This window comes from Nesoenas mayeri, assembly GCF_963082525.1.
Source record: "Nesoenas mayeri genome assembly, chromosome: 26".
Lineage (NCBI taxonomy): Eukaryota > Metazoa > Chordata > Aves > Columbiformes > Columbidae > Nesoenas > Nesoenas mayeri.
In genome coordinates, this window is record NC_137552.1 from 5498681 (window position 1) to 5525199 (window position 26519).

Sequence of the window (26519 nt, forward strand, 5' to 3'; positions counted from 1 at the left end):
GGAATCACAGAATACTTTGGGTGGGAAGAGACCTCCAAAGTGCATCCAGTGCCCCCCCTGCCATGACAGGGACATCGTCACCAGCTCAGGGTGCTCAGAGCCCCGTCCAGCCTGGCCTGGGGTGTCTCAGGGATGGTTCATCCACCACCTCTCTGGCCAACCTGGGCCAGGCTCTCACCACCCTCAGAGACCAAAACCCCCTTCCCCGCTGCTGTCGCCCCTTTGTACAAGGTGGAAACGCCACCTTGTCCCCCACTAACCACCGAGCTCGCCTCATAGAGCGGCCCTAGGCACGAGCCGTTCTAGCACCCTCCGCCCTCTCTATGGTCGGTGTCACCGCCCCGCCTCCAGCGCGTCCCCGGATGCGGAAGTGGCGGCGGGTGCGCGCATGCGCAGGAGGGAGCGGGATCATGGCGGACCTGGTGGCCCTGGAGGAGCTCGCCAAGCTCGAGTACTTGTCGCTGGTCTCCAAGGTCTGCACCGAGCTCGACAACCACCTGGGCATCAACGACAAGGACCTGGGTGAGTGGCGGGCCCCAGCCCCGCGGCCTTTGGGGGGCTCTGCTGGTGTCTGTCGCGTTCCGGGCCTGGCGGCGGCTCCGGCAGGGGCTGTTGTGGCCGGTTGTGGCGGTCACGGCGCGTTTGGCGAAGGGGCTTTTCGAGTTCTGAAAAAGCTCATGATTTTTCTTCAAAAAGCTCGCAGTGAGAGCGAGAAAATGCCTCGATCTAGGCTGCTGTAAGAGGACTTGCCCTGGTGAGGCCACATCTGCAGAACGGGATCCAGTGCTGGGCTCCCCGGTTTGAGAGGGACGAGGAGTTACTGGGGAGGGTCCAGGGAGGGACACAGAGATGCTGAGGGGTCTGGAGCATCTTTGTGATGAGGAGACACTGAGAGAGCTGGGGCTGCTCAGCTGGAGAGGAGAAGCTGAGAGGGATGTGATCAATGGGATCAATATCTCAGGGTGGGTGTCAGAGGATGGACCAGACTCTGTTCAGTGGTGCCCAGCGCCAGGGTGAGGGGCAACGGGCACAGACTGAAACACAGGTCTGTCTGTCAACGGAAAAACCTCCTATCTGGTCACTGCGTTGCCAGGAGAATGCTTTTATCCAAATATGGGGTATTTCTACTGCTTTTTAATGATTTCTTTTCATTTACTTCCTGCTTTTTCCTCACAGCTGAGTTTGTGATAAGTCTCGCTGAGAAAAATACTACGTTTGACACATTTAAAGCAGTTCTTTTGAAGAATGGGGCTGAGTTCACGGTAAGTGAGATCTTAACCTTATTTACATGTTCTTTTTGTCCTGGTGTATTTTATAGAGCTTTTCATTTTAAAGAGAGGTGTTCTTTTTTTGTTCTACTGCTGAACCCTCACATGTGCTTTGTAATAATGCAAAACCATGGAGCTGACATTTCTTAAAGTATTTCATTAAATTTTGCAGGACTCCCTTATTAGTAATTTGCTACGTCTCATACAGACGATGCGGCCTCCACCAAAACCAACCACGAGCAAAGGTACGTGCGATCTTGTCCCTCTAATCAGCTCAGTGAAAACAGCTCTTTTTTTGGACTTTTAAGCCACGTTTGGTGTCTGTTCTACTGTTGTAAGATGAGATTTTGGATCTTATTGTTGCACTGAGAGTCTCTCTGTTGTTTGTGGTACATTGGCAAAGCTGTTTAGGCGTTTAAAACATACCGAGAGCACTATTTAAAGTATTTATGCATTTCTCAGATTCACAAATAATCAGAGTGTTGTTTGTAGGGAGGTAACACTGTAATCTTTGAATTGAGGCTCTGTAAACCTGGCTCATCCTGTGCGTTCAGATGAAAGTTGAACTTCATATTCAGTTACAGAAAAATAAAGAGTGAATCATTTCAGCTTTTCTAAGTTTTGAGGGTTTTCTTTTGTTTTTTTTTAAATCTCAAAATCAGAGACGGTTGTTAAACCCAAATCGGAGAAGGAGAAGCTGAAGGAGTTGTTTCCAGCCCTTTGCAGGCCAGACAATCCCAACATCAGGGTAAGGTCATCGTTTCCAGTTTCTTTTGTGGCTGTGTGAAAACATAATTTCTTTTGCTGTTTCTCTTAGCATTTTTCATGTTAACGTGAGCATCTCCTGCTGATGCATCAATAAAAGTGGGCTACGAGAAATGAAATACTGAGAGACAGGAATTATTATTGTGTAGAGTTATCAAGAAGAGCTGTTACCGCAATTGCCACGTTGATATTTTGCAGAATACCTGGAAGACGAGGCTTTTGCGACATGAAATTGTAGCCTTATGTAGTGTTTAACGGATTACAAACTAGATACAAATCTTGGACATTCATAGGCTGTGGGGGATTTGCATTTTGTATTTCTGTAATAATTGGAGGTGTTAAAATGATGTAAAAGCAGAATTGTGTCAATATTGGGGCAAAATAGCTTTATTACCTATTTTCCTATATCATGCATTGTGACTAATCTTTTTCTATCTTATGTTCCTTCTAAGTAATCGTTATCGTTCCTGTAGATTAATTCTCTGCGCCAGATTTTTTCCTCAGCCTTCTCACAGCGTGGTTCTGGGTTCTTGCAGAATATGCTGGATGAAGATGACGTGAAAGTGGCCGCCGATGCCCTTAAAGAACTCGAAGCTCTGATGCCCCATGCAGAGCGGCACGGCCAGCAAAGGAGCAGCGACCACCGGTGGGTTCCTGGGCTGCTTTTGGGTGGATGGCGGCAGTTGGCGTTGCCTGATCCCCCTGTTCTTACTGGGAATGTCTGTGACGTTTGGGAGCAGTCGTGGGGTACAAACTTCCCGACCGTTGCCATGTTGTTGTGCTGCTCCCACAGACAGGTCAGCACTGTGTTTGTGTCGGGTTCGCTGGAGCTGTGCCCTGCTGGCAGAACGGTCAAAATATATATTAGCTAAACACTTAAAACCTGTTATTCTGCAGAACAGACGCCCCTTTTATAGCGACTCTATCAGTGCGTCACATTGGTGGCGTTAGCAACAGAGAAAATGTGGAAAGCGCACAGTTTCCATGTAGCCTTAGGGACAACTTTCCCCTTTCCTTCTTTTTTTTGTTTTCTACTTCTTTTCCATGACTTTCCAGGAATGATTATCTGATTATTGCCAGGACCCAACTGTTACTGCTATATTTGGTAGGATGAATGGGATCAATAAATATTAATTATGATCTTGAAACCTTAAATCTGAAAAAATAACAGGATGCACACACATGGCACAGAAAACGGCTCTTGACATGCACAAAAGCCCCGTAAGCCCACTTTTTTTTTGGTGTGCAGATGCCAGGACTAGGTTTTTATTTTCTTGCCCGACTCCAGCACTGCCGTGGATTTCGAATGCCGCTGTAAATATGTAATGTTTGGTTTTTTTAGGGCAAAGAAAAGGAGGAGGAGCCGAAGCCGCAGCAGGGACAGGAGACGACGGCACAGATCTCGCTCGAGGTCTCGTTCTAGGACTCGGGATAGGAACAGGGGAAAATCCAGATACCGCTCGAGGAGCAGGAGCCGGAGTCCCAGCAGGGACTGGAAGGATCGAGAGAGATACAGTGAGAAGAGCCACGAGAGATGGAGAGACAAGCACATAGACCGTCCCCCGCCCGAGGAACCTTCCATCGGAGACATTTACAACGGCAAAGTCACGAGTATCATGCAGTTTGGATGCTTTGTGCAGCTGGAAGGACTAAGGTACTTTCTGACGTTCACGATAAATCTGGTGCTTCTCCATCCGAGTTCTCTTTTTGCAGGTATCTCGTGAGGTTGCAAGAAGTTATTCTGGGGTTTCAGTAAAAAAACTGAAAGAATGTTCTTTATAAAAGAACACAAGCAATCCGTCGGCAACAGAGTATTTTAATCCAGACGGAGTGGTCTGAAGGGCTGTTGGAGGAGTGATGTCCAAGATCTCATGCCCGTCCATTTGTTTCACCTCCAGGAAGCGTTGGGAGGGCTTGGTCCACATCTCGGAGCTTCGGAGAGAGGGACGAGTCGCCAACGTTGCTGATGTTGTGAGCAAAGGACAAAGAGTAAAAGTCAAAGTCCTGTCCTTCACTGGATCCAAAACCAGCCTGAGCATGAAGGTGTGGAAGACGTTCTGTAGGGCTTGTAAGAGAGTTTGTGGCACCAAAGTTGTTGAAGAGTGCATCTCTTTTTCCTATTTTTTGCTCTTTGGGTGAAAAATAATACATAACCCTTCAAGTGAGTGATAAAAAAATGAATTACTGTTCTACATTGAATTGGCTTATTGCTTTTTAGTCGTTTTCTGTAGGTTCTTGGTTTTGATGAAACATTCCTAAAAATTTTGTGACGATGCGGGAGCTCAGTGACAAGGCAAATGTCAAGTTGCCCCTATGTTCTTTTCCTTTTATTTAGTCTTTTTCATTTCAAATGACATCGCTGCCATTGCCAAGGCAGTGTAGAATGTTCTAGGCCTTGGGGTGCACTTACCTCACAATACTAGCTGACATAAAAAAGCAAAATAGGATTTTCAGTCTCTCTGAGAAATATACTCTGCTTTTTCTCTTGTGTTAAATGAAGCGCCGGCGTTAATAGATCGGCAGAAATGCAATATAGGTAGAGCTGATTGATTAATCAATCTAATGTAGGATGTTGATCAAGACACTGGGGAAGATTTGAACCCAAATCGGAGGAGAAACCTGGTTGGAGAAACCAATGAAGAAACCTCGATGAGAAACCCCGACCGGCCCAGTCACCTGTCGCTGGTGAGCGCCCCGGAGGTGGAGGACGACAGCCTGGAGCGAAAGCGCCTCACCCGCATTTCCGACCCGGAGAAGTGGGAAATCAAACAGGTGCGTTGTACTCGGGGAGACAGAGCGTCAGGAAAATCAGTGGGGAGTTTAATGAACTAGAATACAGCTCCTTGATGGATTGCTTGTGGAACTTATTCCTCGCCTCTAAATTGCTGCCTTGGTGTGATGTGGGATTTCTAGCTTAGTTCTAGCTATGAGGCTGGCCCGGCCTTGAGCAGAGTTCGGGCGATTTGACCTCTAGAGATCACTCTGACCTGGGGGATCACGGTTATCCAGCGACCATCAGGTGGTTTCTGATTGTCGGCGCAGTCCTACCGTGCGTAAGCCGCTGTCTGGTATTGAAGGAATTTCAAATAACAAAAGGCCGATTTGCGCAGAGACTGGATGACTTGGGGAAACGAGTGGCAGAATGTTCCGCCCATTCCTTTCTTCTGAAATCACAGCATTCCTCTGTTCCTGTTTTACGAGTCTGGCAAGAGTGTTAGAACTGAGACCTCGCCGGCGCGATTGGTGTTTGACAAATTCCTGTCGTGTTTGTTGTTTTCCCAGATGATCGCGGCCAATGTGCTTTCCAAGGAAGAGTTTCCCGACTTTGATGAGGAGACTGGGATTCTACCTAAAGTTGATGATGAAGAAGGTAGTATTTCCAAGTAGTCTTATTGTTCTTGTAAATCCCTTGTGTTTCTGGATGTGTTTTGATTCAAAAAGATGATGATATAAGTGGATGTGAATCATCTCACAGTTTGCTGCCATCTTAAACGTTTGAAACCAGGGCTATTCGAGCCTTATCGATAGTGACACTTGGATGTGCTCTGTCTGCATGTTCTTTTTATTTGTGGTGTTTTCACTTGTAAAACTATCTAATTATGCTATAATCAAGAATACACAGGAAGGACTGTTGAAGGAAGTACTTTTGTGTACCTAAAAGGTGTTTAATTTTTGATAAAAATAATCTACTCGTGCATTTTAGATGAGGACCTGGAGATTGAGTTAGTTGAAGAAGAGCCGCCGTTCCTTCGAGGTCATACGAAACAGAGCATGGATATGAGTCCCATCAAAATAGTAAAGGTAAGTGATTTCCAGGACCAAAACAAATAGACTTGATTTAATTAATAAATATTTGGGAATTTAAGAACGAGTTCTCCACCTGGACATTACCACTGAAATGAAGATCCCTTCTTTACTGTTTTACTTAACTGGCGAATAACAGACCTGAAATGTGCATTAACCTGCAGCAGCAGCCGTTACACATAAGTGTGTTAGAACATGCTTGTTCTGCTCTCCTTTTTCTCACCTTTTGGAAGTAGGAGGAGGTAGGGAAATACTTATTTTTCATTGGTTGTGCCCACAATCCTTCTGACTGGACAGCATAGGGATATTAGTTGGGCTGACGGAAATATCCTGGAACTCAGATAAAGAGTGCACGTCTTTTAGAAGCCTCTTCTGAAGATCGTGCAAAGGACAGTGGCAACAGAGAGAATTGAAGTGCTTGAAATCTTCACTTTTGTCTTCCTTTCCAGAATCCCGATGGTTCCTTGTCCCAGGCCGCGATGATGCAGAGTGCTTTAGCTAAAGAGAGACGAGAACTCAAACAAGCCCAGAGGGAAGCCGAGATGGATTCTATCCCCATGGGACTCAACACGCACTGGGTGGATCCTCTCCCTGACGGTATGTCCGAACACACCAGAGCTTGCACTGTGCCTTTGGTGGAATAGTTGAGCAACGCAGGAGAAACGTCTTGATGTTGTGTTTGTCTGCCTCACTTCAGAATCGAGGCACAGAAGAAACACGTTTCCACTGAAGTGGAAATAGGGATGTCAAGGGGAATGTGCAGGTATATCGTGCTGTCCCGCAAAAGTGCATTACTAAAAGGTGCGATGGATGCTGAAGCAGTTTTTTACATGGAAATTAATGTAATTGTGGGGTTTTACATGTAGGAACTTAAATATTTAAATACACAAGTGCAGAAGGTATGGATGATGGAACAGTAGGAGCAGGATCATCGGGGTCTGCGCTGTGGGAACCCGAATGTAATGATGGAATTGTTTTGTCTCTAGTGGATGGAAGACAAATCGCTGCAAACATGCGAGGTATTGGGATGATGCCCAACGATATCCCAGAGTGGAAGAAACATGCATTTGGTGGCAACAAAGCTTCTTACGGTAAGAAGACGCAGCTTTCCATCATTGAGCAGAGAGAGAGTCTCCCCATCTTCAGGCTGAAGGAGCAGTTGATACAGGTGAGACTCTTGAAATTACATTCTTGTTTGAGCAAACAGTAGTTTAAAATAAATATTCTTGGTTTAGCTTGTTGACAGGTAAATAGCCAGTTCACAAGTTAAAGTGCGGAACTGTAGTTCACAGTGATTATTTTAAAGGATTATATGTATCTATATATTTTAATAAAGCTCTAGATATTTATTGATGTAAATAAAAATTGAAACTAGGATCATACTGGCAAGGGGTGAATCAGATAAACAGTTTGCTGACTTCATCTGTAAGAACATTCGTGTGAATTTTGGTCTGGGGCAGCTGGAGCAAGAGCAGTAGGTGCTCAGTCTGGTCCTGGATATAGTGTTGATTTTTTGTTTGTATTTTCTTTTATAATTTTGACAAGTGTATCTGTTCTGACCTTTTCTAGGCTGTGCATGACAACCAGATTCTGATTGTTATTGGAGAGACAGGATCTGGGAAAACAACGCAGATTACGCAGTACCTGGCTGAGGCAGGGTACACGTCGAGGGGAAAGATCGGGTGCACTCAGCCGCGCAGAGTGGCTGCGATGTCTGTTGCGAAGAGGGTGTCAGAGGAATTTGGCTGCTGCTTGGGACAAGAGGTGAATTTTCATGAAGAACATGGCAAATTAAGCCTGAGGAAAAGTAGGAAGAATTAGTACTGGAGCTAGTTTGCTTGTGTCCGTGTGTCTATTCCCTTGTAAGCTGTAAAATGAGCTTGCAGAATAATCAAACTGGGAATTAATGGTGCTTATAACTTAATTCTATAGCAACTCTTTTTTTCTAGGTTGGCTACACCATTCGATTTGAAGACTGTACGAGCCCTGAAACCGTGATTAAGTACATGACAGACGGTATGTTGCTGCGGGAGTGCTTGATAGACCCTGATTTGACTCAGTACGCCATCATCATGCTGGATGAAGCCCATGAGAGGACCATACACACCGACGTGCTTTTTGGCCTCCTGAAGAAGGTAATGTAGCATTTGATTTTTATTGCTTCAGCGTCCTCTGTGCTACGTCTGCGTGGGAGTGCGCAGGGAAAGGCGCACGAGTCGAGTTCATTCCTGTGCTCTGAGAGTCTCTTCTCAAGCAAAGCAAATGCTCCGAAGGGTTTGTTGTCCAAATTTGCATAAGATGAGGCTCCGTGTGAAGATAAAGCAAAATTCAGCAGAAACAATGTCAATTTACAGTCCAGGATGAGTGAGCAGAGCTCAGCTGCTTGTGACAGCTGCTGCCAGGAAAGGTTTGAGATGTGACCTTGGTGGTCGATTGTTTGAAATTGTTAATACTGGAATGAGCTGCCCCTCTATGCAGACATCAAAACGCCTGATGTTACTGCCCTTATTTCTCTGACTGAAGTCAAATGCCATATTTTAATAGTCCCAAAGGCAATAAATGACTTGAGGACTTTCTTTCCTATACAGACAGTGCAGAAACGGCAAGATATGAAGTTGATAGTGACGTCGGCAACGCTGGATGCTGTGAAGTTCTCTCAGTACTTCTACGAAGCGCCAATCTTCACCATTCCCGGCAGAACGTACCCGGTAGAAATTCTATACACAAAAGAGCCGGAGACAGATTATTTGGATGCCAGTCTGATCACAGTAATGCAGATCCACTTAACGGAGCCGCCGGGTGAGTGGAGAGTGGTCCAGGGTGATTAGTGACTCAAATACTCTAATTATGAGCAAGGTCTTTCTGTAAAGTCATGGGTCACATATTAGTAATATGAGCAAAATGCTCTCAGCACTATGTTGTTTGCAAATACAGTAAATAAAATGAAAAAGTAGGGTGAAAGAGTGAAGTGTGTTACTCCAGGCTAAGAGTAGGGGCGAGCAAGTTTGAGATCATCTGCTTTAAATGGAGACAGCGAGGGAGGGAAATGTCGCGCTGCAGGAGTTGTGCTGAACAGAAATGATTCAGTGGCTGTTTTAATTTCCTTCCTGTGTAGGTGACATTTTGGTGTTTCTGACTGGTCAGGAAGAGATCGACACTGCCTGTGAAATCCTTTACGAGAGGATGAAATCTCTAGGACCTGATGTGCCCGAGTTAATTATCCTACCGGTCTATTCGGCTTTACCCAGTGAAATGCAAACCAGGATCTTTGACCCAGCCCCACCAGGAAGCAGAAAGGTAATTTCAGCTCAGTATGGCTTCGTTTTCTGTCGATCCATTTCAGTCGTGGGGTGTATTACGCTGCTAATCATATGTATTGTATTTATCACTTCTAATTCTGTTAGTTCTAACTTCAGAAAAAATGTAGTTTAAAGAAAAGGTGGCTTATATAGCTTAGAGCATGTTTTTGTTCTTCTGTGAATAATTTCTACTTTGATATTACATGATAGCAGTTACATTTATAACAAACTGCTTGTATTGTGCAGAGTGGATTGTTTAATTAAGCAGCACGGTTGGCTTGGAACCAGAGACAGAACTGGTACTGAATCCGTGTGGTGTTTGCAGGTCGTCATCGCCACTAACATCGCTGAAACGTCTTTGACTATCGATGGAATATATTATGTAGTCGATCCTGGCTTTGTGAAGCAGAAAGTTTATAACTCCAAGACCGGGATTGACCAGCTGGTTGTTACACCCATTTCACAGGTGGGAATTCTGTGTTTCATGTTTGGTTTGGTTTGTTTTTTTCTTGCTGGTAATGTGTATCTTGATGATGTGGCATCCAAGCAAAGTGAAGCAACGATAAAATCCCATTTTTGATAATTCCCTGAGGCTGTGCCCAAGGAATAACACTTTCCTGGGTTGTATTGGGAGTCTCTATTAACACAAGTAGAATTGTGAACTATTACTAATTTAATTTTACTTGTTTGCACCTGTTCATTGAGATGCCTCGCTACCTTTAGGCTCAAGCAAAGCAGCGAGCAGGAAGGGCCGGGAGAACCGGACCCGGCAAATGCTACAGATTATATACGGAACGCGCTTATCGAGACGAAATGCTAACCACCAACGTGCCCGAAATCCAGAGGACTAATTTGGCCAGTACGGTGCTTTCCCTGAAGGTGGGTATTTCACCAACCTGTAGCGAGCCAACATGATCACAAGCATTTCAATAAATGAGTCTCTGCCTTTATGAGCCTCATTAAATACTTCTGTAGTTTCAGGTCCTTCTAGTGAACAGAGGTATTTTGGAAGGGAGGCTCCATCAAATGCAGTTTTCAGGCACTGAGCTTGCTCCTCCCTTTTTCTATTGAGGGTTATAATGTTGAATATCCACCTAAATGACAAGTCTCAGCTGTGCGGAACAGTCCGCTGCAGGAAGTTTGAGAAGCAGGAATCTTATGGGCAGTACACATTTCCTGTGTAAGGCACATATATGTTGTTAACAGATAAGACACGCTGGTTTAGGGTGGGTTTTGATCTCCAAACACATGGATCTCCTGTATTCCATCCCTCTGGGTGTCTGCGAACTGGATCTAACCCAGTATGTGTCAGCTGGGGCTGTTGCTGCCTTTTTGGGAAAAAGGGGAAGGGTGGAGAAATATTTAACGTCCATTGGAGCTGTTGAGCCACTCTGGTTTACAAGCCAGGAAGTCCTCAAAACCAGGATTTAGCTGATGTGTCTCCTCAGTCGAATCATCTTGCCTGAGAGATGTGTGGAACAGACTGGAAAACGGGCAGGTAGTGCGGGTTATCTCAAATGTAGAAGTGTGGCCATGGATTTGTGACCGTGGTTACAGTCAGGGTAAGGACACAAGGACGCGATTGCTCAAAGTTCCGTGGTGCCTCATTGTTTGGTGGTTCTTATATGTCTGGCTGGAGTTTGGTGTCTTCCTTCTGCGTGTTTTAACTTGGGTGTTCTCTGCTCCTCTGTTCAGGCAATGGGCATCAATGATCTGCTCTCCTTTGACTTTATGGACGCCCCCCCGATGGAAACTCTGATAACTGCCATGGAGCAGCTCTACACCCTGGGAGCTCTGGATGACGAGGGGCTGCTCACGCGGCTTGGGCGCAGGGTAGGCAAAAGAGAAAACAGCGCTTCTTAGCACTGCCGGGGTCGCAAATATTTAGGGGGTGACAGGAGAGTAGTTGCCAAGCACTGCTGGTTTCCTTTTCCCATTGTTCTCGTGTGTTTTATTGGTAGTTTCCACTTCCCATACTTACGTATCTTCTGATTTTGAAGGAGCAGCTGTTATTTCTCCTTATTCTTGAGGTTACTTGCAATAATGTCTAAAAATTTCCTGTAAGTATTGAGATGTTGTAGTGTTAGTGAATAGAGACAGATAATTTGCTTCGTGTTAAGTTATCCTGGGTAAAGCGCACTGCTTTAGAAAGGAAATACAGGCAAAAGGGCCTTGCTCTCTTTTGCACTGAGAAATGAAGGTTTTCCCAAGATGTTGCAGGATATCCTGAGACGGGTTTCTTGCAGATGGCAGAATTCCCCTTGGAGCCCATGTTGTGTAAGATGTTGATCATGTCCGTACATCTGGGATGCAGCGAGGAAATGCTGACGATCGTCTCCATGCTGTCTGTCCAGAACGTGTTCTACAGGCCAAAGGTGAGAAACGCAGCCCAGCAGCAGCAGTCGTACATTTTGGCTGGTTTTCTGTGCCTGCCTCAGGTTTACTGAGCGTATTTGCCAAAATAAACCTGTAGCCTGGTTAGGTTGTGCTCATATGGCACATTTCTAATGTGCCTTTTGGTTAAAAGCCCTGTAGCTTTGAATGTCGGTGGTTTCTTTGCAGGTGGAAGTTCCAAGTCTCACATTCTCTTTTGTTTTTCCCACTAAACAGCAGGCTTCTCTTGAATCTGTCACTTCTTTGTCATGTTGGCCTCCTGCAGTTTACTCTGTTCACTTCTATTTTCATTTATGTAGCCAGAGTGTTTGATCCATGTTTTATCTGCAGATCGGAGGGGTGGGAAGGTCAGTAGGGTCAAAGCTACTTCCATTAAAACCATTTACTTTGCGGTGTCCTTTACAAAATAGGGACTGAAATGGAATTAAAAGTATCAGAAAAAAACCAAAGGGTTCTTCATCGTTTCTGGTCAGGTCCTTGTCACCCATGGGAGGGTCTGTAGGAGTCCACGTGAGCTCTCTGGCAAGAGCTGTTCCAGGCTTTTCTGTCATACAGGCTTGGTGAGAACAGTCCCAGTGACCTCCAGATTCTCATCACTTTGTCCTTAGTCACTTGCCACTCAAAATTCTGTGTTGTCTTCTTGGTCTTACATCATCTGTTTCTTGGTGGACTTAAAAAGTCCTGGTAGGAGTGACAAGGAGCCCGTGTCCTGCTCCGTGTTGCACAAGGATTGTCTCTATGATGTGTATTGATGTGTATTTCACCCGTTAGGATAAACAAGCGCTGGCGGATCAAAAGAAAGCCAAGTTCCATCAGACGGAAGGCGACCACCTCACTCTGCTGGCCGTCTACAATTCCTGGAAGAACAATAAGTTTTCAAATCCCTGGTGCTATGAAAATTTTATCCAGGCCCGATCCTTACGCAGAGCGCAGGACATCCGCAAGCAGATGCTGGGCATTATGGACAGGTGAGCATGACGAGGACAAGTAGCGACTTCGTTTTCTTACTGTTTTTACACTGGTAGCTAAAGAAAATGTGCTAATCTGCTGGTGGTAGCTGCACCCACATCTGGAGAACCCTTTTTTCTCTCTCGCTCTTGCCTGGCAGGCACAAGCTGGATGTGGTGTCCTGCGGGAAGGCAACAGTTCGAGTCCAGAAGGCCATCTGCAGTGGCTTCTTCCGAAATGCGGCCAAGAAGGATCCCCAGGAAGGTTATCGGACACTCATCGATCAACAAGTAGTCTATATCCACCCATCCAGCGCTCTGTTCAACAGGCAGCCAGAATGGTAAGGAAGGCGATCTCGTTATTTTCTGTTTCAGTTCAGACTTCATAACCGGAGATGTTGTGGTGTTCCCCCTGTGGAGCACGGATCGAAGTCTAAGCTGCTGATTTCTCAGCATTGTGGAGGGTGAGAAAGGTTTTAAGTCTGCTTTTGGCTCCTTCTGCTGCTCAAATTAGTGCCTGTACAGAGATGAGACTTAACATTTTGGGCCAAGGCCAGGCCTGGAGCCTGCAGTTCTGCTTTTGTGTTGTGGAAGTGAGTTTAAAACACTGAGTGTTGAATGGGGGTAGAGAGAGAATTGTTTTAAATCAAATTAAGTAATTCTGTGCTGAAAAGTAGTTGTGGATTAGGAAAGGAAAAATAAGAGACCTCTTCTGCATGGTGCTTTTGAAGCTTATAAGGAACCTTATGCTGAAGGAGGGTGAAGCAGAGCTAGAGAGGCAAGGTTAGATACTCCAGCTCTTGTCTTGCCTCTTCTTGTTTGGAAAAATGAATGTCCCAAGTGCTGTCCCTTTCCCAGGGTGGTGTATCACGAGCTGGTGCTGACCACCAAGGAATACATGCGGGAAGTGACGACGATTGATCCCCGCTGGCTGGTGGAGTTTGCACCGGCTTTCTTCAAGGTTTCGGATCCGACCAAGCTGAGCAAACAGAAGAAGCAGCAGCGGCTGGAGCCCCTGTACAACCGCTACGAGGAGCCCAACGCTTGGCGGATATCGCGCGCCTTCCGACGGCGCTGAGCCTCCTTCCCCGGGGACCCTTCCTGCGTTTGTATTGGCGGGACTGTGGTTTTTGCACTGTTGCAAGTGCCCCAAAAGAAAGGACATTCAGTTGAATCTTCTCTACAAAAGGAACAGAAAATGAGTGTTTTCAGAGCGCGAGCACAAGGGGGTGATGTGTGCGCACATCAGCTGCGTGACAGACATCCTCGGGCTCCTCAGGCTGGTGCATCGCTTCAGAAATGGTTCTGGAAGTGCTTCTTTTGTCATTCCCCTTGTAAGAGACTAAACTTAAGGCTCAGAAATCCAGGCACCGAGCTGAACAACAACAACAAGATAATGATTAAGAAATAGTTGTTCACTAACCTAACTGGGTTCTGAATGACCAGACAAATAGAGGCTGGAATAGTTGGTTTCTTTACAGCGCTAAAAGAGGTTTATTTCTACTTACGCTCTTGGACAGTGGTTTGTTTCTTTGAGAGCTGCTTGTTTTCCATTTTTCCTATTTTATGCGTTTTCAGCGTAGCTTGTCCTTTATACAAGCCAGCTGTGGCGAGGTATTTCCTATCTGTGGCTTTGGGATCCAGCAGGAGAGATCCCTGGAAACCCGGCTCAAATGTCAGTTGTACTTGGACAACTGCACAGGTCAGACTGCGAGTCTGATCCTTCATCACCCTCTCCTGCGTGCTGAAGGCTCGTATATCAAAGGGTAATTAACCACATCCACCCTGGAGCACGGCTCTGTCTGTGAACATAAGTGCTTACAGATGTTCAGACTTTCCATACAATGCGTCATGTGTTTTATTTTCACTTGCACTGTTTGGTGACATCACAACTGTTGGGTTTTATTAGAAAACGCTCTCACAGCTAAGATGTCTGTAAACCATTGTGCAGCAGATCCTTGTTTAAAGAGAGATGGGCTGTTCAGCGTCGTTGTGTCACGCTGAAGTTATCTGGAAATTATTCTTTCTGTTGCAAACAGATGAAACTGATTTGACTCGATAGCCACAGATCCCCATTTTTCAAGTGTTTTTTCCAAAGCTGGGACATTTTCTAAAGCGATTGTTGAAATTAGCAGAATGCCGCTGGCTCGTCGTTTTATCCTCAGTGAATCTGAACCTTCCACAGCGAGAAGTGGCTCTCTTGGCAATCTGTATCTATGTACAGAAGCGGGCAGGGATGTTGTATATACTGTTTTATTATGTTGTGTAAATACCCGGAGTTCCCCTGTGGTGTCACCTCCTCATAAAGTTAAATAGAATTAGAAAGTTTGTTTGTTCGGAGGCTTTTTTCTTCCTGGCATTGGGCAGAGAAGGTTTTTCTATCGAATGCTCTTCCAAGCATATTTTCCTCCCACAAATTCTGCAGCCTCATTTGTTCCTGTTTTCCATGAAAATCTGTGCTTGACTTTCTCTTTACATCTTTCATTTGCCTTTGGAAAGCGTTCCCGGTGTCCCGCGCACCCCGAGCTGTTTCTGTCCACAACTCATTTTGAATTTGCTTCTTCAGTGCCGCAACTTTCTGACTAATGGGAGGGAAAAAGGCACCAGCAGAGAGGGTTTTCTTTTTTGCCTTTGTAAGTGAACAATTCTCATCTGGTTTGTGTCTGTTATTTCTTTCCTTGCTGTAATATCCTTTAATTCATTTACAGCAAGTTTTCCATGTTGGCCTTTGGGAATACCCCCCATCCAGAGCTCGCCTGGGAAACAAATGCTGCCTTTCAAACTTGAACCACTTCCATGTGTTGTTTTAAAGCAAGTTCTATCAACCTGTTACTGCTCTGATGTTTCTGAGTGGAGCATCGTAACATCCTTTGCTGTTTATGTCATTTGTAGCTGGTTTATATTGTCTAAAAACCTCAAAATAAGCTGCCTGATGCTACGATAAAACCACAAACTTAATCCATAACTGAACTGGTATTTTAGCCCTTGCTGGGGAAGGTTCTTGAGCTCTTGTGGAAGCGCTTGCCAACCTGCCTCAGTCTACATGAGCTGCGTTATTGTAAGTGCTAGAAATTGTGACAGCCCTTTCTGGGAAGAAATTGTTCCGAAATCAAATAATTGACAAGCAAAAGATTCACAACAAGAGAAGAACTCACATGTTGGTGTGTACGTACACACGCACATCGCGACCAGCCTTCTGCCATTAATGCTAGAAAGATAGATATGATTTCTACAGCCACCCGCACACGTGCTCCATCTGGTAGAGTAACCACCTTAAGCTCATTAATGGGCTCGTTACCAGAGCCGCTGTGGCAGCACCGTGCTGCCTGCACAATGGGGTTTTGTGCTTTCAGTCATTCCGTTTTCACGAGATTCCTGTGCCAATGGCAGAGGCTGCGGCGCTGACCCGTTAGCACTTGGTGGAATTGCTCCTTTATGAACGCATTGTTCTTCCGGGCCAGCTGGGAATACAGCGAGTGAGCGTCTGATTTTAGCACATGTGGTTTGGATGTGGATGTTCTGCAACCTCCATAAATCCTCTGGCCGGTCTGGCTGTACGCAGGGGGCGGGTTGTAGGCTGTGCTGATCCGGACGTGTTTATTGGGATCAAAAAGGAGCTTGTTCTTGGAGCTGACAGTCCAAACACAGCTCAGAGTTGTGCTTTTTGTTGGGTGTAGGAAATTCACCTCTTGGACGTCAATATTAATTCACTTCTACTAGGAAAAAGGTGAAGAGGTGGAAGTGAGCTGGGTCATAGCGGCACGTCCTGGCTCTTTTGCAATGTGAATTTAAGCTTCTACCTTTATGTCAGTCCCAGTGCCGGTGTCTGGAAAGCCCAGGGATGGAAATCCGCTGTTAGGAAATAGAAAATCTTATCAGAGATGTGGGGCAGCGCCTTAGGAATTCTCACAGGCACATTGCGGAGGCTTCATCTCACTAGATGACATCAGCCGTCTGCGTTATGTACGGCCTGCAAAGATGAATGCGCTTTCTCATCGCTCTCTTGCCTTCCTGCCCAGTGCTCAACCCATAAAGTGAGATTTACTGCTGTCCTTGTTCTTCATTATCACTATTTATCTGTATTTCAGGGCACGGAATCTGGTGATAGAAATATTTCTTGGGTTGGCCTCAGCAAATGGCATCGGGTAGTTCAGCTCTGCTTGGCAACCCGTTAGCACAAGAGGTAATTCCGTGGCCCTGGATGGTGCGCTCTAAGGGCGCATCTGGGACGTGCTGTAACGTTTGGTGTTAATTATTTACTCTGACCAGAAAGCAGCTTTGCGTCGTGTTCTGGGTAATAATTTTATGGTGCTTCCTGCTGGGCTTTGTACTGTTGATGCAGCGGGAGTAACGGCAACGCCGCTGCAACAATAGCGACCGCGTGGAAAAACAATAACTCTAGAAAACACTACGTTAGGAAGAAATGACTGCTGAGGATTTATTTGTGGCTGGTCCCAAAGCATCGTCACATCCTGAGGAATAAGCTGCTAGAATAAATATGGAATATAAGGAGTAAACAATAGTAAAAAGTGTGAAAATATTAGGTGTATTTGCATCCAGCTGTCGGTGTGGCAGGAGCAGAGCTCTGTCTCGAGAGGGTTTTCCATGAGGGAGAATGATGTCTGTCTTACCTGCCTAATGCAAAGTTCAGCTGCCAATTTGTACGGTGAGGGGGTGCTGACTGAAATTCCTGATCAGCTGCCCCTGTCTTGCTGACCTGGAAACACGGGGGGTGTTTATTGATTATAAATCTCTGCCCTTTGGAGGTCACTGCCCTCGCTGATGAGAACCTGATCCTGCCCATTCCCAGCACCGCGCTGCCGCCATCGATCCGTCGCGCTGACTTCACGGACCCCAGCGAGACACCGAGCTGGAATTCAATCCAAACGTGAACTCGCTCCCTGAATTCCCTGTCTGGAAGGAAGGTTGGCCAGGAAGGAAGCCCAAAGAAACCTCTGCAGCCAGAGGTTACAGATTTCATCGCGATCTTCCCATCCTGGTTGTGAGGATGGCAAGGGAGTGAAGTGTTCGCTCCTTGAGCTGCGCCGAGATTCAGAAGTAAAACACGCAGCCCTGAACTCTCTGGATCAGCTGCCCGGAGATGGGCAAAGCAGGGGCTGAATGAAGGTGCACTGGTGAAAGGCATAGACCAATTTATTAATTATAGTATTTTTACACTCATAAATAGTAAAGGCAGCTTATACCAACGGAAGGGTTCCCCTTCACCCTCCCTTCTGGGACACCGGAGGGTGTGGAGGGAGTGGGACAAGGCGGGGGGACCAGGGGCTGCCAGGACACCCCAGTTCTGGGCCTCTGGCTTCTTGGGCAGCAGGAGCTGCGTTTCCAGCCCTCAGAGCCGGGCCCGGGGGGGTTGGCATTAGCCATGCAGGGAAGAGGCACCGGGGGACATCAGGTTTGCAATCACTATACAGAGTTTTCCTGTTCAGGCAGCGCTCTGGATTCAGCAGCTGGAGCGGCAGGCTGAAGCAGTAGAAAAATGGCTTTTTCTGTACGGGTACGCTGCTAATTAAAAAACAAGGCACCTCTCGGTAAGGATGTGGTGCCCATTATGAATGTTCGTTATTGTGGAAAACCAGTCGAGACCCAGTTAAGTTGTGTGTGCTGCAGGGAGAGCGGCCCGTCCAGCACGCCGGGATTTCCTCAAACATGCAAATGCCTGTGGAGCTTAAGTCTAAATTCAGATATGAAATACTATATCTGCTTTGGGTTACCTGGTAAAGCATTTTAAGAGACATTCTCCAGGTGTTTTTCTTGCCTCGGGTGGTTTTCTGGCCCAGCCCAGGACGGGCACAACTCAAGAGCCCGACAGGTCTCCAGAGCCCCTGAGGATGGTTGTTGAAGTTGTTCGGTTTGGAAAAGCTACAACACGACAACGAACGGGTGGCTCAGGCCTCACTGCCTCTGCAGCCGCTCTACCTGAAGGTGACATTGGCCTTGCCCTGTGTCCCAGCAGGCACATCCCCTCAATTGGACGTAGTCCCGTGTACTCCAGGACAACTCCAATCCGGCCAGTGCCTCCAGCTGCCCCGACATCCCAGCAAGGAGGTGATGAGACAGGCACATGCACAGAACATACAAGTCTTGCCTGTTCGCACAGAGCAGGTGGGAAGGAAGGTGTGTGACCTGTGAGCACGGCCGTCCTGGCAAGCAGCAAAGCCTGGCCTTGCAGAGCGGGGTCAGAGCCCCCAAGCTCAGGCCGGGCTCTGCAGGGGTTCAGTGCATGTGCTGGAGGAATGGAGGCAGCGAGGGCGTGGTGGCATCCTCATAGCTGAAAAAAAAGCCCAATAGGACGGCATCTCCTCCATCACCAAAGAGAGGGACTGTGACCGGCTCAGTTGTTCCCGCTGGAAGCGCCAATTGCCCCATATGCTGCTGAAACAGCAGTTCTGCTCAGGATCAGTCCACATCACTGACAACAACTCCCATCCTGCCATTATGGGTGTCTCGTCACAAGAGCCTGGGAGGTGATTATCCACGTGCGCACCTGAACGCTGTTCCTGACCAAAGGAAGTTTAGTGCCACCCTAGGCCGGCCTGGAAAATGCTTGTACTGCTTGAATACTAACCAGACGTCTCCTTATACACAACCGAGGGTGGCACAGGCTCTTCTAGTACGTGTAGCCTTTGCTGTAAAGCTGTGGGGGGAGGCTGCCAAGGTCTGGCAGGTAAGCGGCGTTGTCATCCAGGTGGAAAAGAGGCACCGTGTCCTCCTCGCTGACCTGCCGGTCGAATTCTGCCTTCAGCGACGGGCGCTGGTTGTCGGGGAAGGCCAGAGAGAACAAGGCTTCGGGTTCACACACAAACTTGTACACGTAGCGCTCGCCGGCCACCTGCGCGGAGGAGAGGAGATGGAATCGTGGAATCATCGTTTTGGTTGGAAAAGCCCCTCAAGCTCATCGAGTCCAACCGTCCCCCACCCCTGGCACTGTCCCACGTCCTGAGAACCTCATGTCCGTCTGTCCAACTCTCCAGGGCTGGTGACTCCAGCACTGCCCTGGGCAGCCTGTTCCAATGCCCCACAGCCCTTTCTGAGATGATGAAGAGATGAACGCTGTAGGCACGAAGGCAGCACCGGGCAGTGGAGAAGGCTTGAGCAACCACCTGCCTGCTCTAGCCCGGTGCCCTGAGACACGTCAGGGTTGGAAACTGCTCCTTGTGCTGCTTCTCTGGTGTCCCCTGGAACAGCTCCTGGGAGCTCTCCTGACTGCAAACGTACAGGAAAAGCGAGCAAGCATAATTCCCCTTTGTTTTATTTCCCATACGTTGCCTAGATTCAGCTCCTATATCCTTTCTTCATGGAGCTGCTGCAAAGAGAAGTGATGGGGAAGGCAAGCTCAGGGTGCCTGGCTGGCTCAGGGACATTCTGTATGTCAAACACATCCTGGCTCAAACAACAGAAGCATCACAAAAGGCATAAAAACTCCATGTGCTTTGCAAACTGACCTTCTGCATGATGCCCTTCTCATAATAGTAGCGAAGGGATCGGCTCAGCTTGTCGTAGTTCATGGCCGGACGGTTCTTCTGGATCCCCCACAGCCTGGCCACCTGCAGAATAAAGCGTTAAAGAGCATGAATGTCTGTGAACCCAACCCAGGGGCAAAAGAGCATCATCCAGCCGATTCTCTTCTGAGGAACGCTACCACGAAACATAAAACCTCTTAAAGCTCTGAAAGCCTGAGGATGCTAATGGGTTTCACCTCCTCTGGCTCAATAAGCTTGAACTCCATCCCTCTGCCAGTCCAGGCGATGAAGTGGGAATTGGTGGGATCATCCAGTAAAGCCACAAGAAACTGCCAGAGCTGGAGAGAGCCCCGTCTCTGGTACGGAGGGCCGTCCCGGTACCCCCCGCCTTCCTGCTTCATGTCTCCTGTGGAGAACAACAGATGAGGCGTTTCTAAAGGTAACAGTGCAAAAAAGTTGCAAAAACCCCCACATTTCACAAAAAAACCAGCCAGTTCACCAGCAGCTCTCCCAAGAGGAGCTCTGATGAACCTCACGGTTCAGCTGCTGATGCAAGAAGGCCTGTTTGCTCCTAAAAAACTCAAGAAATGGGCTGCTAAAAAGCCAGGTATGAAGCACAGCCAACACGCTTGCAAGAGCACAGCGTAACAGACTGTGCAGGCAGGGCCCACGTGGCTAACGAAGGTGCTGGATGCCCCATCTTACACCCAAACCACAAGCCATTCTTCCTCTGACCTTCAAATTTTTCTGGAACGACACAGACATCGTCAGCAAAGGGTCTCATGGGCTTGTCATAGCTGCAGCCTGGAAGAGAAACACGGGCAGGGATGGACAAAGCGTGGTGCCAGAGGGCAATGCAGGGAAAAAGAGCCACCGAGTCTCTTACCTAATGCATCTTCTGTGTTTGGATGGCTTGGATAACTCTCAGCATTTACATACATGGAAGGGCACCCAGGAACATCTACGGAACATTTAACATGGTACAGAAAACGTCCCAGCCTTCTTTTGGATGCAGGAAACAGACGTAACACTTTGCACTCCCTGCTACGCAGTCGGTTTCCCAGACCACACAGAAATCACAGGGTGCTTGAGTTGCAGGGACCCCAGTACATCCCCAGCCCTGCTCACGCAGGGTCACAGAGCGGATCACACAGAATCCCAGGGGTTTGAATGTCCCAGAGAAGGAGACTCCACAGCCGCTCTGGGCAGCCTGGGCCAGGCTCTGGCACCGCAAAGGACACAAGTTTCTCCTCGTGTGCAGATGGAGCCTCCTGTGTTTCAGTCTGTGCCCGTTGCCCCTCACCCTAAATGCTCCTGAAGATGAAGTAGAACTGTTCCAAAGCCCAAAGCCCACCAGTGGTGGTTGCTCACCCCCCACCGATGCCCGGTTGATGCCATCAGAGCTACTCCTGCCTACCTGAGTCATACACATAGTCCGTCTGCTCCTGCTTCACCGCCACAGCCACTGGGTACCGACAGCTGCCGCTTGCTTGCTCATACTGCGGGTCATGGAACTCCTGCTTGAAGCCCTGCGGGGGGTACTGGGTGCGCTGGTACGTGCTGGAGCCCTCCTGGGCCAGGCCCTGGGCGGAGGGGAAGGAGCGGCACATCTCCAGGGGCGGCGGGAACGCGGAGCTGGAAGAGAGGACGCGGGACGGCTGCGTTCTCGGCCCCTGATCCCAGGGGACAGAAGCTCAGGCTGTTCCTAGGGCTGTGGAAGCTGCACGCAGAGCTGGGGCAAGGAAGGGACCCCAACTAAAGGTGTTTCCAACGTCAGCCGCACAGCCCATCATCCACCCAGTCTGACAGGCTTAAGGTTGGGGACAATTTCTTCAAAGCCCAGGCAGCAGTGCTGGGTCCAGGTACTTTGGATGGGAAGATCCTGGGATTGCTGGAAACTGAGCGCTTGAATCTGGCCACTGTAACCCCTCCCAAACCACCAAAAAGCACCCACCTCCTTGTCTTCCCTGGCAATACTCACCTGGTTTTGGGGAGGTGCCCACAGCTGGATGTGGGGTGGGGCGGCCCCGCCGGGGTCAGGAAGCTCCTGTCCTGTCTCGGGAACTGTTGGAGCGGTGACTGTATCGGAGTTCCGGGGCTGGGGGACTTGATTCCCACTTGTCTGGCTTGATCATAGGCACTGGGACAGTCAAACAGGTATCGGGACGTTACGGTTCTCCGAGAAGGGCTCGTGACGGCACTGGGGAGACGTGTCACCAGCCACACGCCGTCTCCTGCGCAGCCACCTGGGCCAGGAAACTCCCACCATAAACCCCTTCCTTTCTAATTATTGTTTGCCCCCATGCACCATAGTGATAAACCTCCAAGCTGGAGGTGTCTGTGCTGAAGAAATTACACTATAGTTATACTATATATATATATAAATATACTAAAAAAGGTGGGTTGTGATGGCAGGAGACTCCTTTCTACAGGGAACAGGAGGTCTGACCCGCTTCTTAGGGAAGTGTTGGGGCCGGGTTAAAGGTGTAAACAACTTACTGCCCCGGTTAAAGCCTCAAAGCACGCAGGGACGTGGTTTAGTGCTGGAGTTAGCTCGTCGTTGGACTCAATGATCCTGAGGGTCTCTCCCAACCACAGTGGTTCCATGTTCTATGATCGAGCCCAACTGTTCCCCCACCCCGGCACTGCCCCACGTCCTGAGAACCTCATGTCCGTCTGTCCAGCCCTCCAGGATGGTGACTCCAGCACTGCCCTGGGCAGCCTGTTCCAATGCCCCATAGCCCCTGCTGGTTGTTGGGTTCCCTTCCCCACGAGCTGTCACCTGCTGTAGAGGCACCGCTCGCCATTGTGGTACTGGAGCGGCTGCTTGTGGCCGCAGGACAGCGTGGGGTCCGAGCTGGGACTCTGCGGCTCCTTTTTGATCTTTGCGGGACTGTGAAAAGCTACTGCGGGAGAGAAACGAAAGATTAAGTTGGTGTTTTTCTTGTTTGCACAGAGATTTTATTATCGGCCGGTAGAACGTCGGGTTGAGGTGCCACCACCTTGTCCTTGTTCAGCAGAGGAAAACAAAACGTCAATATGCACAACTGCTCGCTGGACTTTGCTGAGCTCTGCCCTTGATTTAGTTAGGCTTGGATGATACACCAGCCTTAAAAGAGCAAATTGAAGGTAGCGTTAACATGCTCTGTGTTAATCCAGAGCACGTTGAAAAGGATTAAGAGTGGACATTTCCTAAGCTGTTCAGGGCTGGGACAGACCTTCGCATGCACATAATTCTGCTTTTCAATGCATAAAAGGGAAGTTTTGATTTGCATCGTGCAAAACGCTCTCGTTTGATACCCAGGAGGCACATCTTGTGAGAGGCACTGCATTACACTCTAATAACCTTTGCCTTCGCTAAATACACCTCCAAGTGCAAAAAGCAGCTTGCGGTCCTTTCAACCTCCCTCCAGAGTATTTAATTTCATTAAAGGTATCAGGTTTATACTTCGGCACCCAGGAAAAGGCCCTTCAAGAGGACACTGATTCCTGGCACAGCAGCTCCCACGTGGTTTCCAAACGCAGATTTCTCTTGGTTGAACCTCTTTGGTGCTACAACATCTCCGAACATGGGCTGGGGAATCTCGTCACCAAACACCCAAACACCAGGAAAAAGGGGGAAAAAGAAGGTTCCTTTTCATTGATGTAGCACTGGGCTGAGGCGGATGAGGAGCCATATTTCTGGGCTGGTTAGAATCCCATGAATAACGAACGTGAGCTGCAGTTCACAGCACTGGGAAGTGGGGATTGTTGTTTCTTATGCTTAATTAAATCCAGCAGGCAGCCAAACGTCACTGGTTCCTCAGGAATGTTCTCCTGGGCACGTGAAGCATCTTCTGCCTTTGCTGCTGGGACGGGGGCCGTTTCCACCACAAAAAAGGTGCTGTTGCGTTGTCCACATGTGGATTCTTTGCCTGCTTTGGGGCTTTATTTGAGGTTTTTTTGGTCACCGTCATGACATAGAAATAACATTAGTGCTTTAGCCTCAGTATCTGTGTTGCATGTATGTGTCTGTGGGGTCTAAGTGCCTCCTGCCCTTCTCCCCCGAGACGTGCGATACTTACGGGTTTCTGAATGAAAGTCGGGCACAAACTGCTCATCGCTGTCTGGAACCTGAGCTGCCGAGGGAGCGAAGAGAGAGAGAATTAGACTGGGCACTTTGTGCAGGGTAATTAACAGCCAGGCAGGAGTACGTCTGTGCTTTCTGCTGGATGCACTTTAGCGACTGACGAGAATTTCCCTCCGGGATTAATGGATCCAGATTTCCCCCTTAAGAGCCTGGCAGCCTCGTGCTCCCTTACCTTGGAAATAAGGACAACGGCAAGTTTATTAGCTCAGGGTTCATTAGAAACATACAACACAGGGATTTTTAAGCATTTATCATAGGGAATACAACTACCCCCTGCAAAATTTGGAAAGGTTGTGCCCAAGCGATGGGCGGAACAGGAGACATCTGCGGCTCCGGGTCCAACCTGCGCAGCCGCTCTGGAAGTAGCAGATTAATAATTGAATTCAATTAATAATGATTAATAATGATGTGGTGGCAGGAGAGGGAAATGGTCAATAGCGCCCGGCACGTGGGTTTGAGTTTCCCCAGGGATCCAAGCTGATTTCTGGGCATCTGCCCTGTGAGCGGCACCGTTAGTGCAGCTCTAAGGCATGAATGAAAAAGCTGTTTTCACCGTTCAGGAAATCCTTTCACATACTGATGAATATAGAGAAACAAACCATAGTTTGCTCCAGATGGCAATTTTTCTTGTTTAAAAGTCTGGAAATGGGAGTCCCTATGGCCGAAAGCAGCTCCCCACGCACCCCTCTGAAATCATGACTACAACATTAAACACGCGTTGAATTTCCTAAAGATTTCCCTTGAACTCGGAGTAAATGCGATGAGCTATTTCAAAGAAAAAAACTCATCTGCCTGTATTCTAAAACCATGGAAGGGGGTTTGCTTTATCACTTATTAATCATGTATAATAGCAGATGATCCCTTTCCATACGGTTCTATGAGGGCGTGTGTGATCTGCCCTTCTCCCCAGGGAATGTGTGAGTTAATTCGACCAACACTCTGCTCCCGACCTTCATCTGTGGCAAAATTAGGGGAAAAACCCTGCTCAAAATGCCTATTTGTATATTATTCTTGTTAAGTACCTATATCACTGTAAGTACTTTTATATTTATCAAGAGGCTATACTTGAGGATTATGTTTTACATTTTCTGGAAAGCTGATCATTTCTAACAGTGGAATCAGAGCAAATTCACCGTCCTGTTTAAAACCAGTTTCACTTGGAATTAACGGGATTCCCTGGGATTTGAAGGTTTCTCTCCCTTGAAGCCAAAAGGTGAAACGATTGAGACACCGAACTGAGCCGCGTGTGAATCCCAGGAAGGTGCCTTCGAAGAGTTATCTTAAAAATAAAACACTGAGAGAAGCACTTTGTCCCTCAAATTATAGAACAGTTGATTGCTTGTTTAAGAAAATACCGGCGTTCTGACAACCAACAGAAATAAGTGAAAAATTGGCATCAAATCCAATGAGTTACAAGCAGCCTGAAATGAAAATCGTAACCAGGCAAGTTGGGCCGAACGCCAAGTTCCATTCCCAAGCAAATACCCAGCACAATAGTGTGATTCACGCTCCTCCTTCACCCAAGGCAGAGGTTGGCAAGTCTGAAAACAAATAAATCCTTCGTGTTTGGAGCTGAGCAAACAAAGCGAAGGAGCAGCCCAAACAGCAAGAGCCAAACACGGAAAGATGAGGCGAAGCAAAAGGCGAGCGAGGGGAAGGAGCCTACCTTCTGTCAGCCAAGTCTCCTGGAGCTGGCTCAAGTCCTGGAAGAGCTCTGCGGGAAAAGGGAGAGCGACAAACACTTATAAATCCGGCCTGAGCAGAGCGCTGGGCAGGAACGGCGGCGTGAGCCGGTGGGTGAATGGGGAGCTGCGGGTGGAGGCGCAGGGGGAGGAACCCGGTCCCTGCCCAGAAAGCTTCCCCATCCCCATCCCCATCCCCATCCCCATCCCTCCCTCCCTCAGTCATCCCCATCTCTTCCTGCACCCCCAACCTACAGCATGCCGGTACCTTCTGAGACCTGCACTGTCCTCATCCCACCCCGCACCATCCCCATCCCTCTATCAACCCTGTCCCTCCCTCAATCATCCCCATCCCTGCCCACACCGCCCCCATCCCGCACCGTCCTCATCTGTCCCCCCACCATCCCCATCCCTCCCCGCATCCCCCGACCCCCGGTACCTTCCGAGTCCTGCACCGGCGGCCAGCCTGGCTCTCCGGGTCTCTTCCTAACGCCCAGCAAAGCTCCGCCACCTGGAACCGCCTGGCCCGGAGGCTGCTGCGGAAGGAGCCGGTGACCGCGGGGTCCCTGACCGGACCCCCCACCGCGACCCAAGCCCAGAGCCCCCCCAGCCCGGAGCCGCCGCTCACCTGCGGGAACGTGAACGGCACCTGCTGGTCCAGGTACCCCTTCATCCTCCCGCCCGTGCGCTACCGCGGCGGCCACCAGCGGAAGCCACCGGGGTGGCCGCCACCTGCCGCGGTCCCCCCTG

General features: G+C 48.4%; 2 protein-coding genes across 2 annotated transcripts; one reads left to right on the plus strand and one right to left on the minus strand.

Moving 5' to 3' along the window:
- The first annotated feature begins 1 nt into the window (after position 1).
- Positions 2-15069, plus strand: DHX8 (DEAH-box helicase 8). Its single transcript, XM_080359953.1, has 23 exons — positions 2-522; positions 1177-1262; positions 1441-1513; positions 1931-2016; positions 2570-2679; positions 3376-3687; positions 3932-4076; positions 4602-4805; positions 5316-5403; positions 5737-5834; positions 6287-6434; positions 6824-7005; positions 7407-7601; positions 7787-7972; positions 8426-8636; positions 8953-9134; positions 9462-9602; positions 9860-10015; positions 10832-10969; positions 11383-11511; positions 12302-12498; positions 12639-12818; positions 13336-15069. Exons 1-23 carry the CDS (start codon positions 324-326, stop codon positions 13553-13555), a joined length of 3666 nt encoding a protein of 1221 aa, XP_080216079.1. The 5' UTR covers positions 2-323; the 3' UTR covers positions 13556-15069.
- A 4036-nt stretch (positions 15070-19105) lies between these two features.
- On the minus strand, positions 19106-25970 carry ETV4 (ETS variant transcription factor 4; the record flags this gene model as incomplete). Its single annotated transcript, XM_080359886.1, is given in 12 exon segments — positions 19106-19327; positions 19941-20042; positions 20195-20364; positions 20694-20762; positions 20845-20919; positions 21376-21593; positions 21940-22098; positions 22741-22864; positions 24023-24076; positions 25754-25820; positions 25823-25921; positions 25923-25970. Coding segments are annotated over 12 exon segments (1407 nt in total).
- Positions 25971-26519: the final 549 nt, after the last annotated feature.

Bases quoted from the DNA above. Each gene is read 5' to 3' on its own strand.
- DHX8 (XM_080359953.1), top strand. From the start codon at position 324: ATGGTCGGTGTCACCGCCCCGCCTCCAGCGCGTCCCCGGATGCGGAAG. The intron at 2,017-2,569 runs GTAAGGTCATCG...GGGTTCTTGCAG, and splicing joins CAGACAATCCCAACATCAGG to AATATGCTGGATGAAGATGA. The intron at 10,016-10,831 runs GTGGGTATTTCA...TCCTCTGTTCAG, and splicing joins GTACGGTGCTTTCCCTGAAG to GCAATGGGCATCAATGATCT.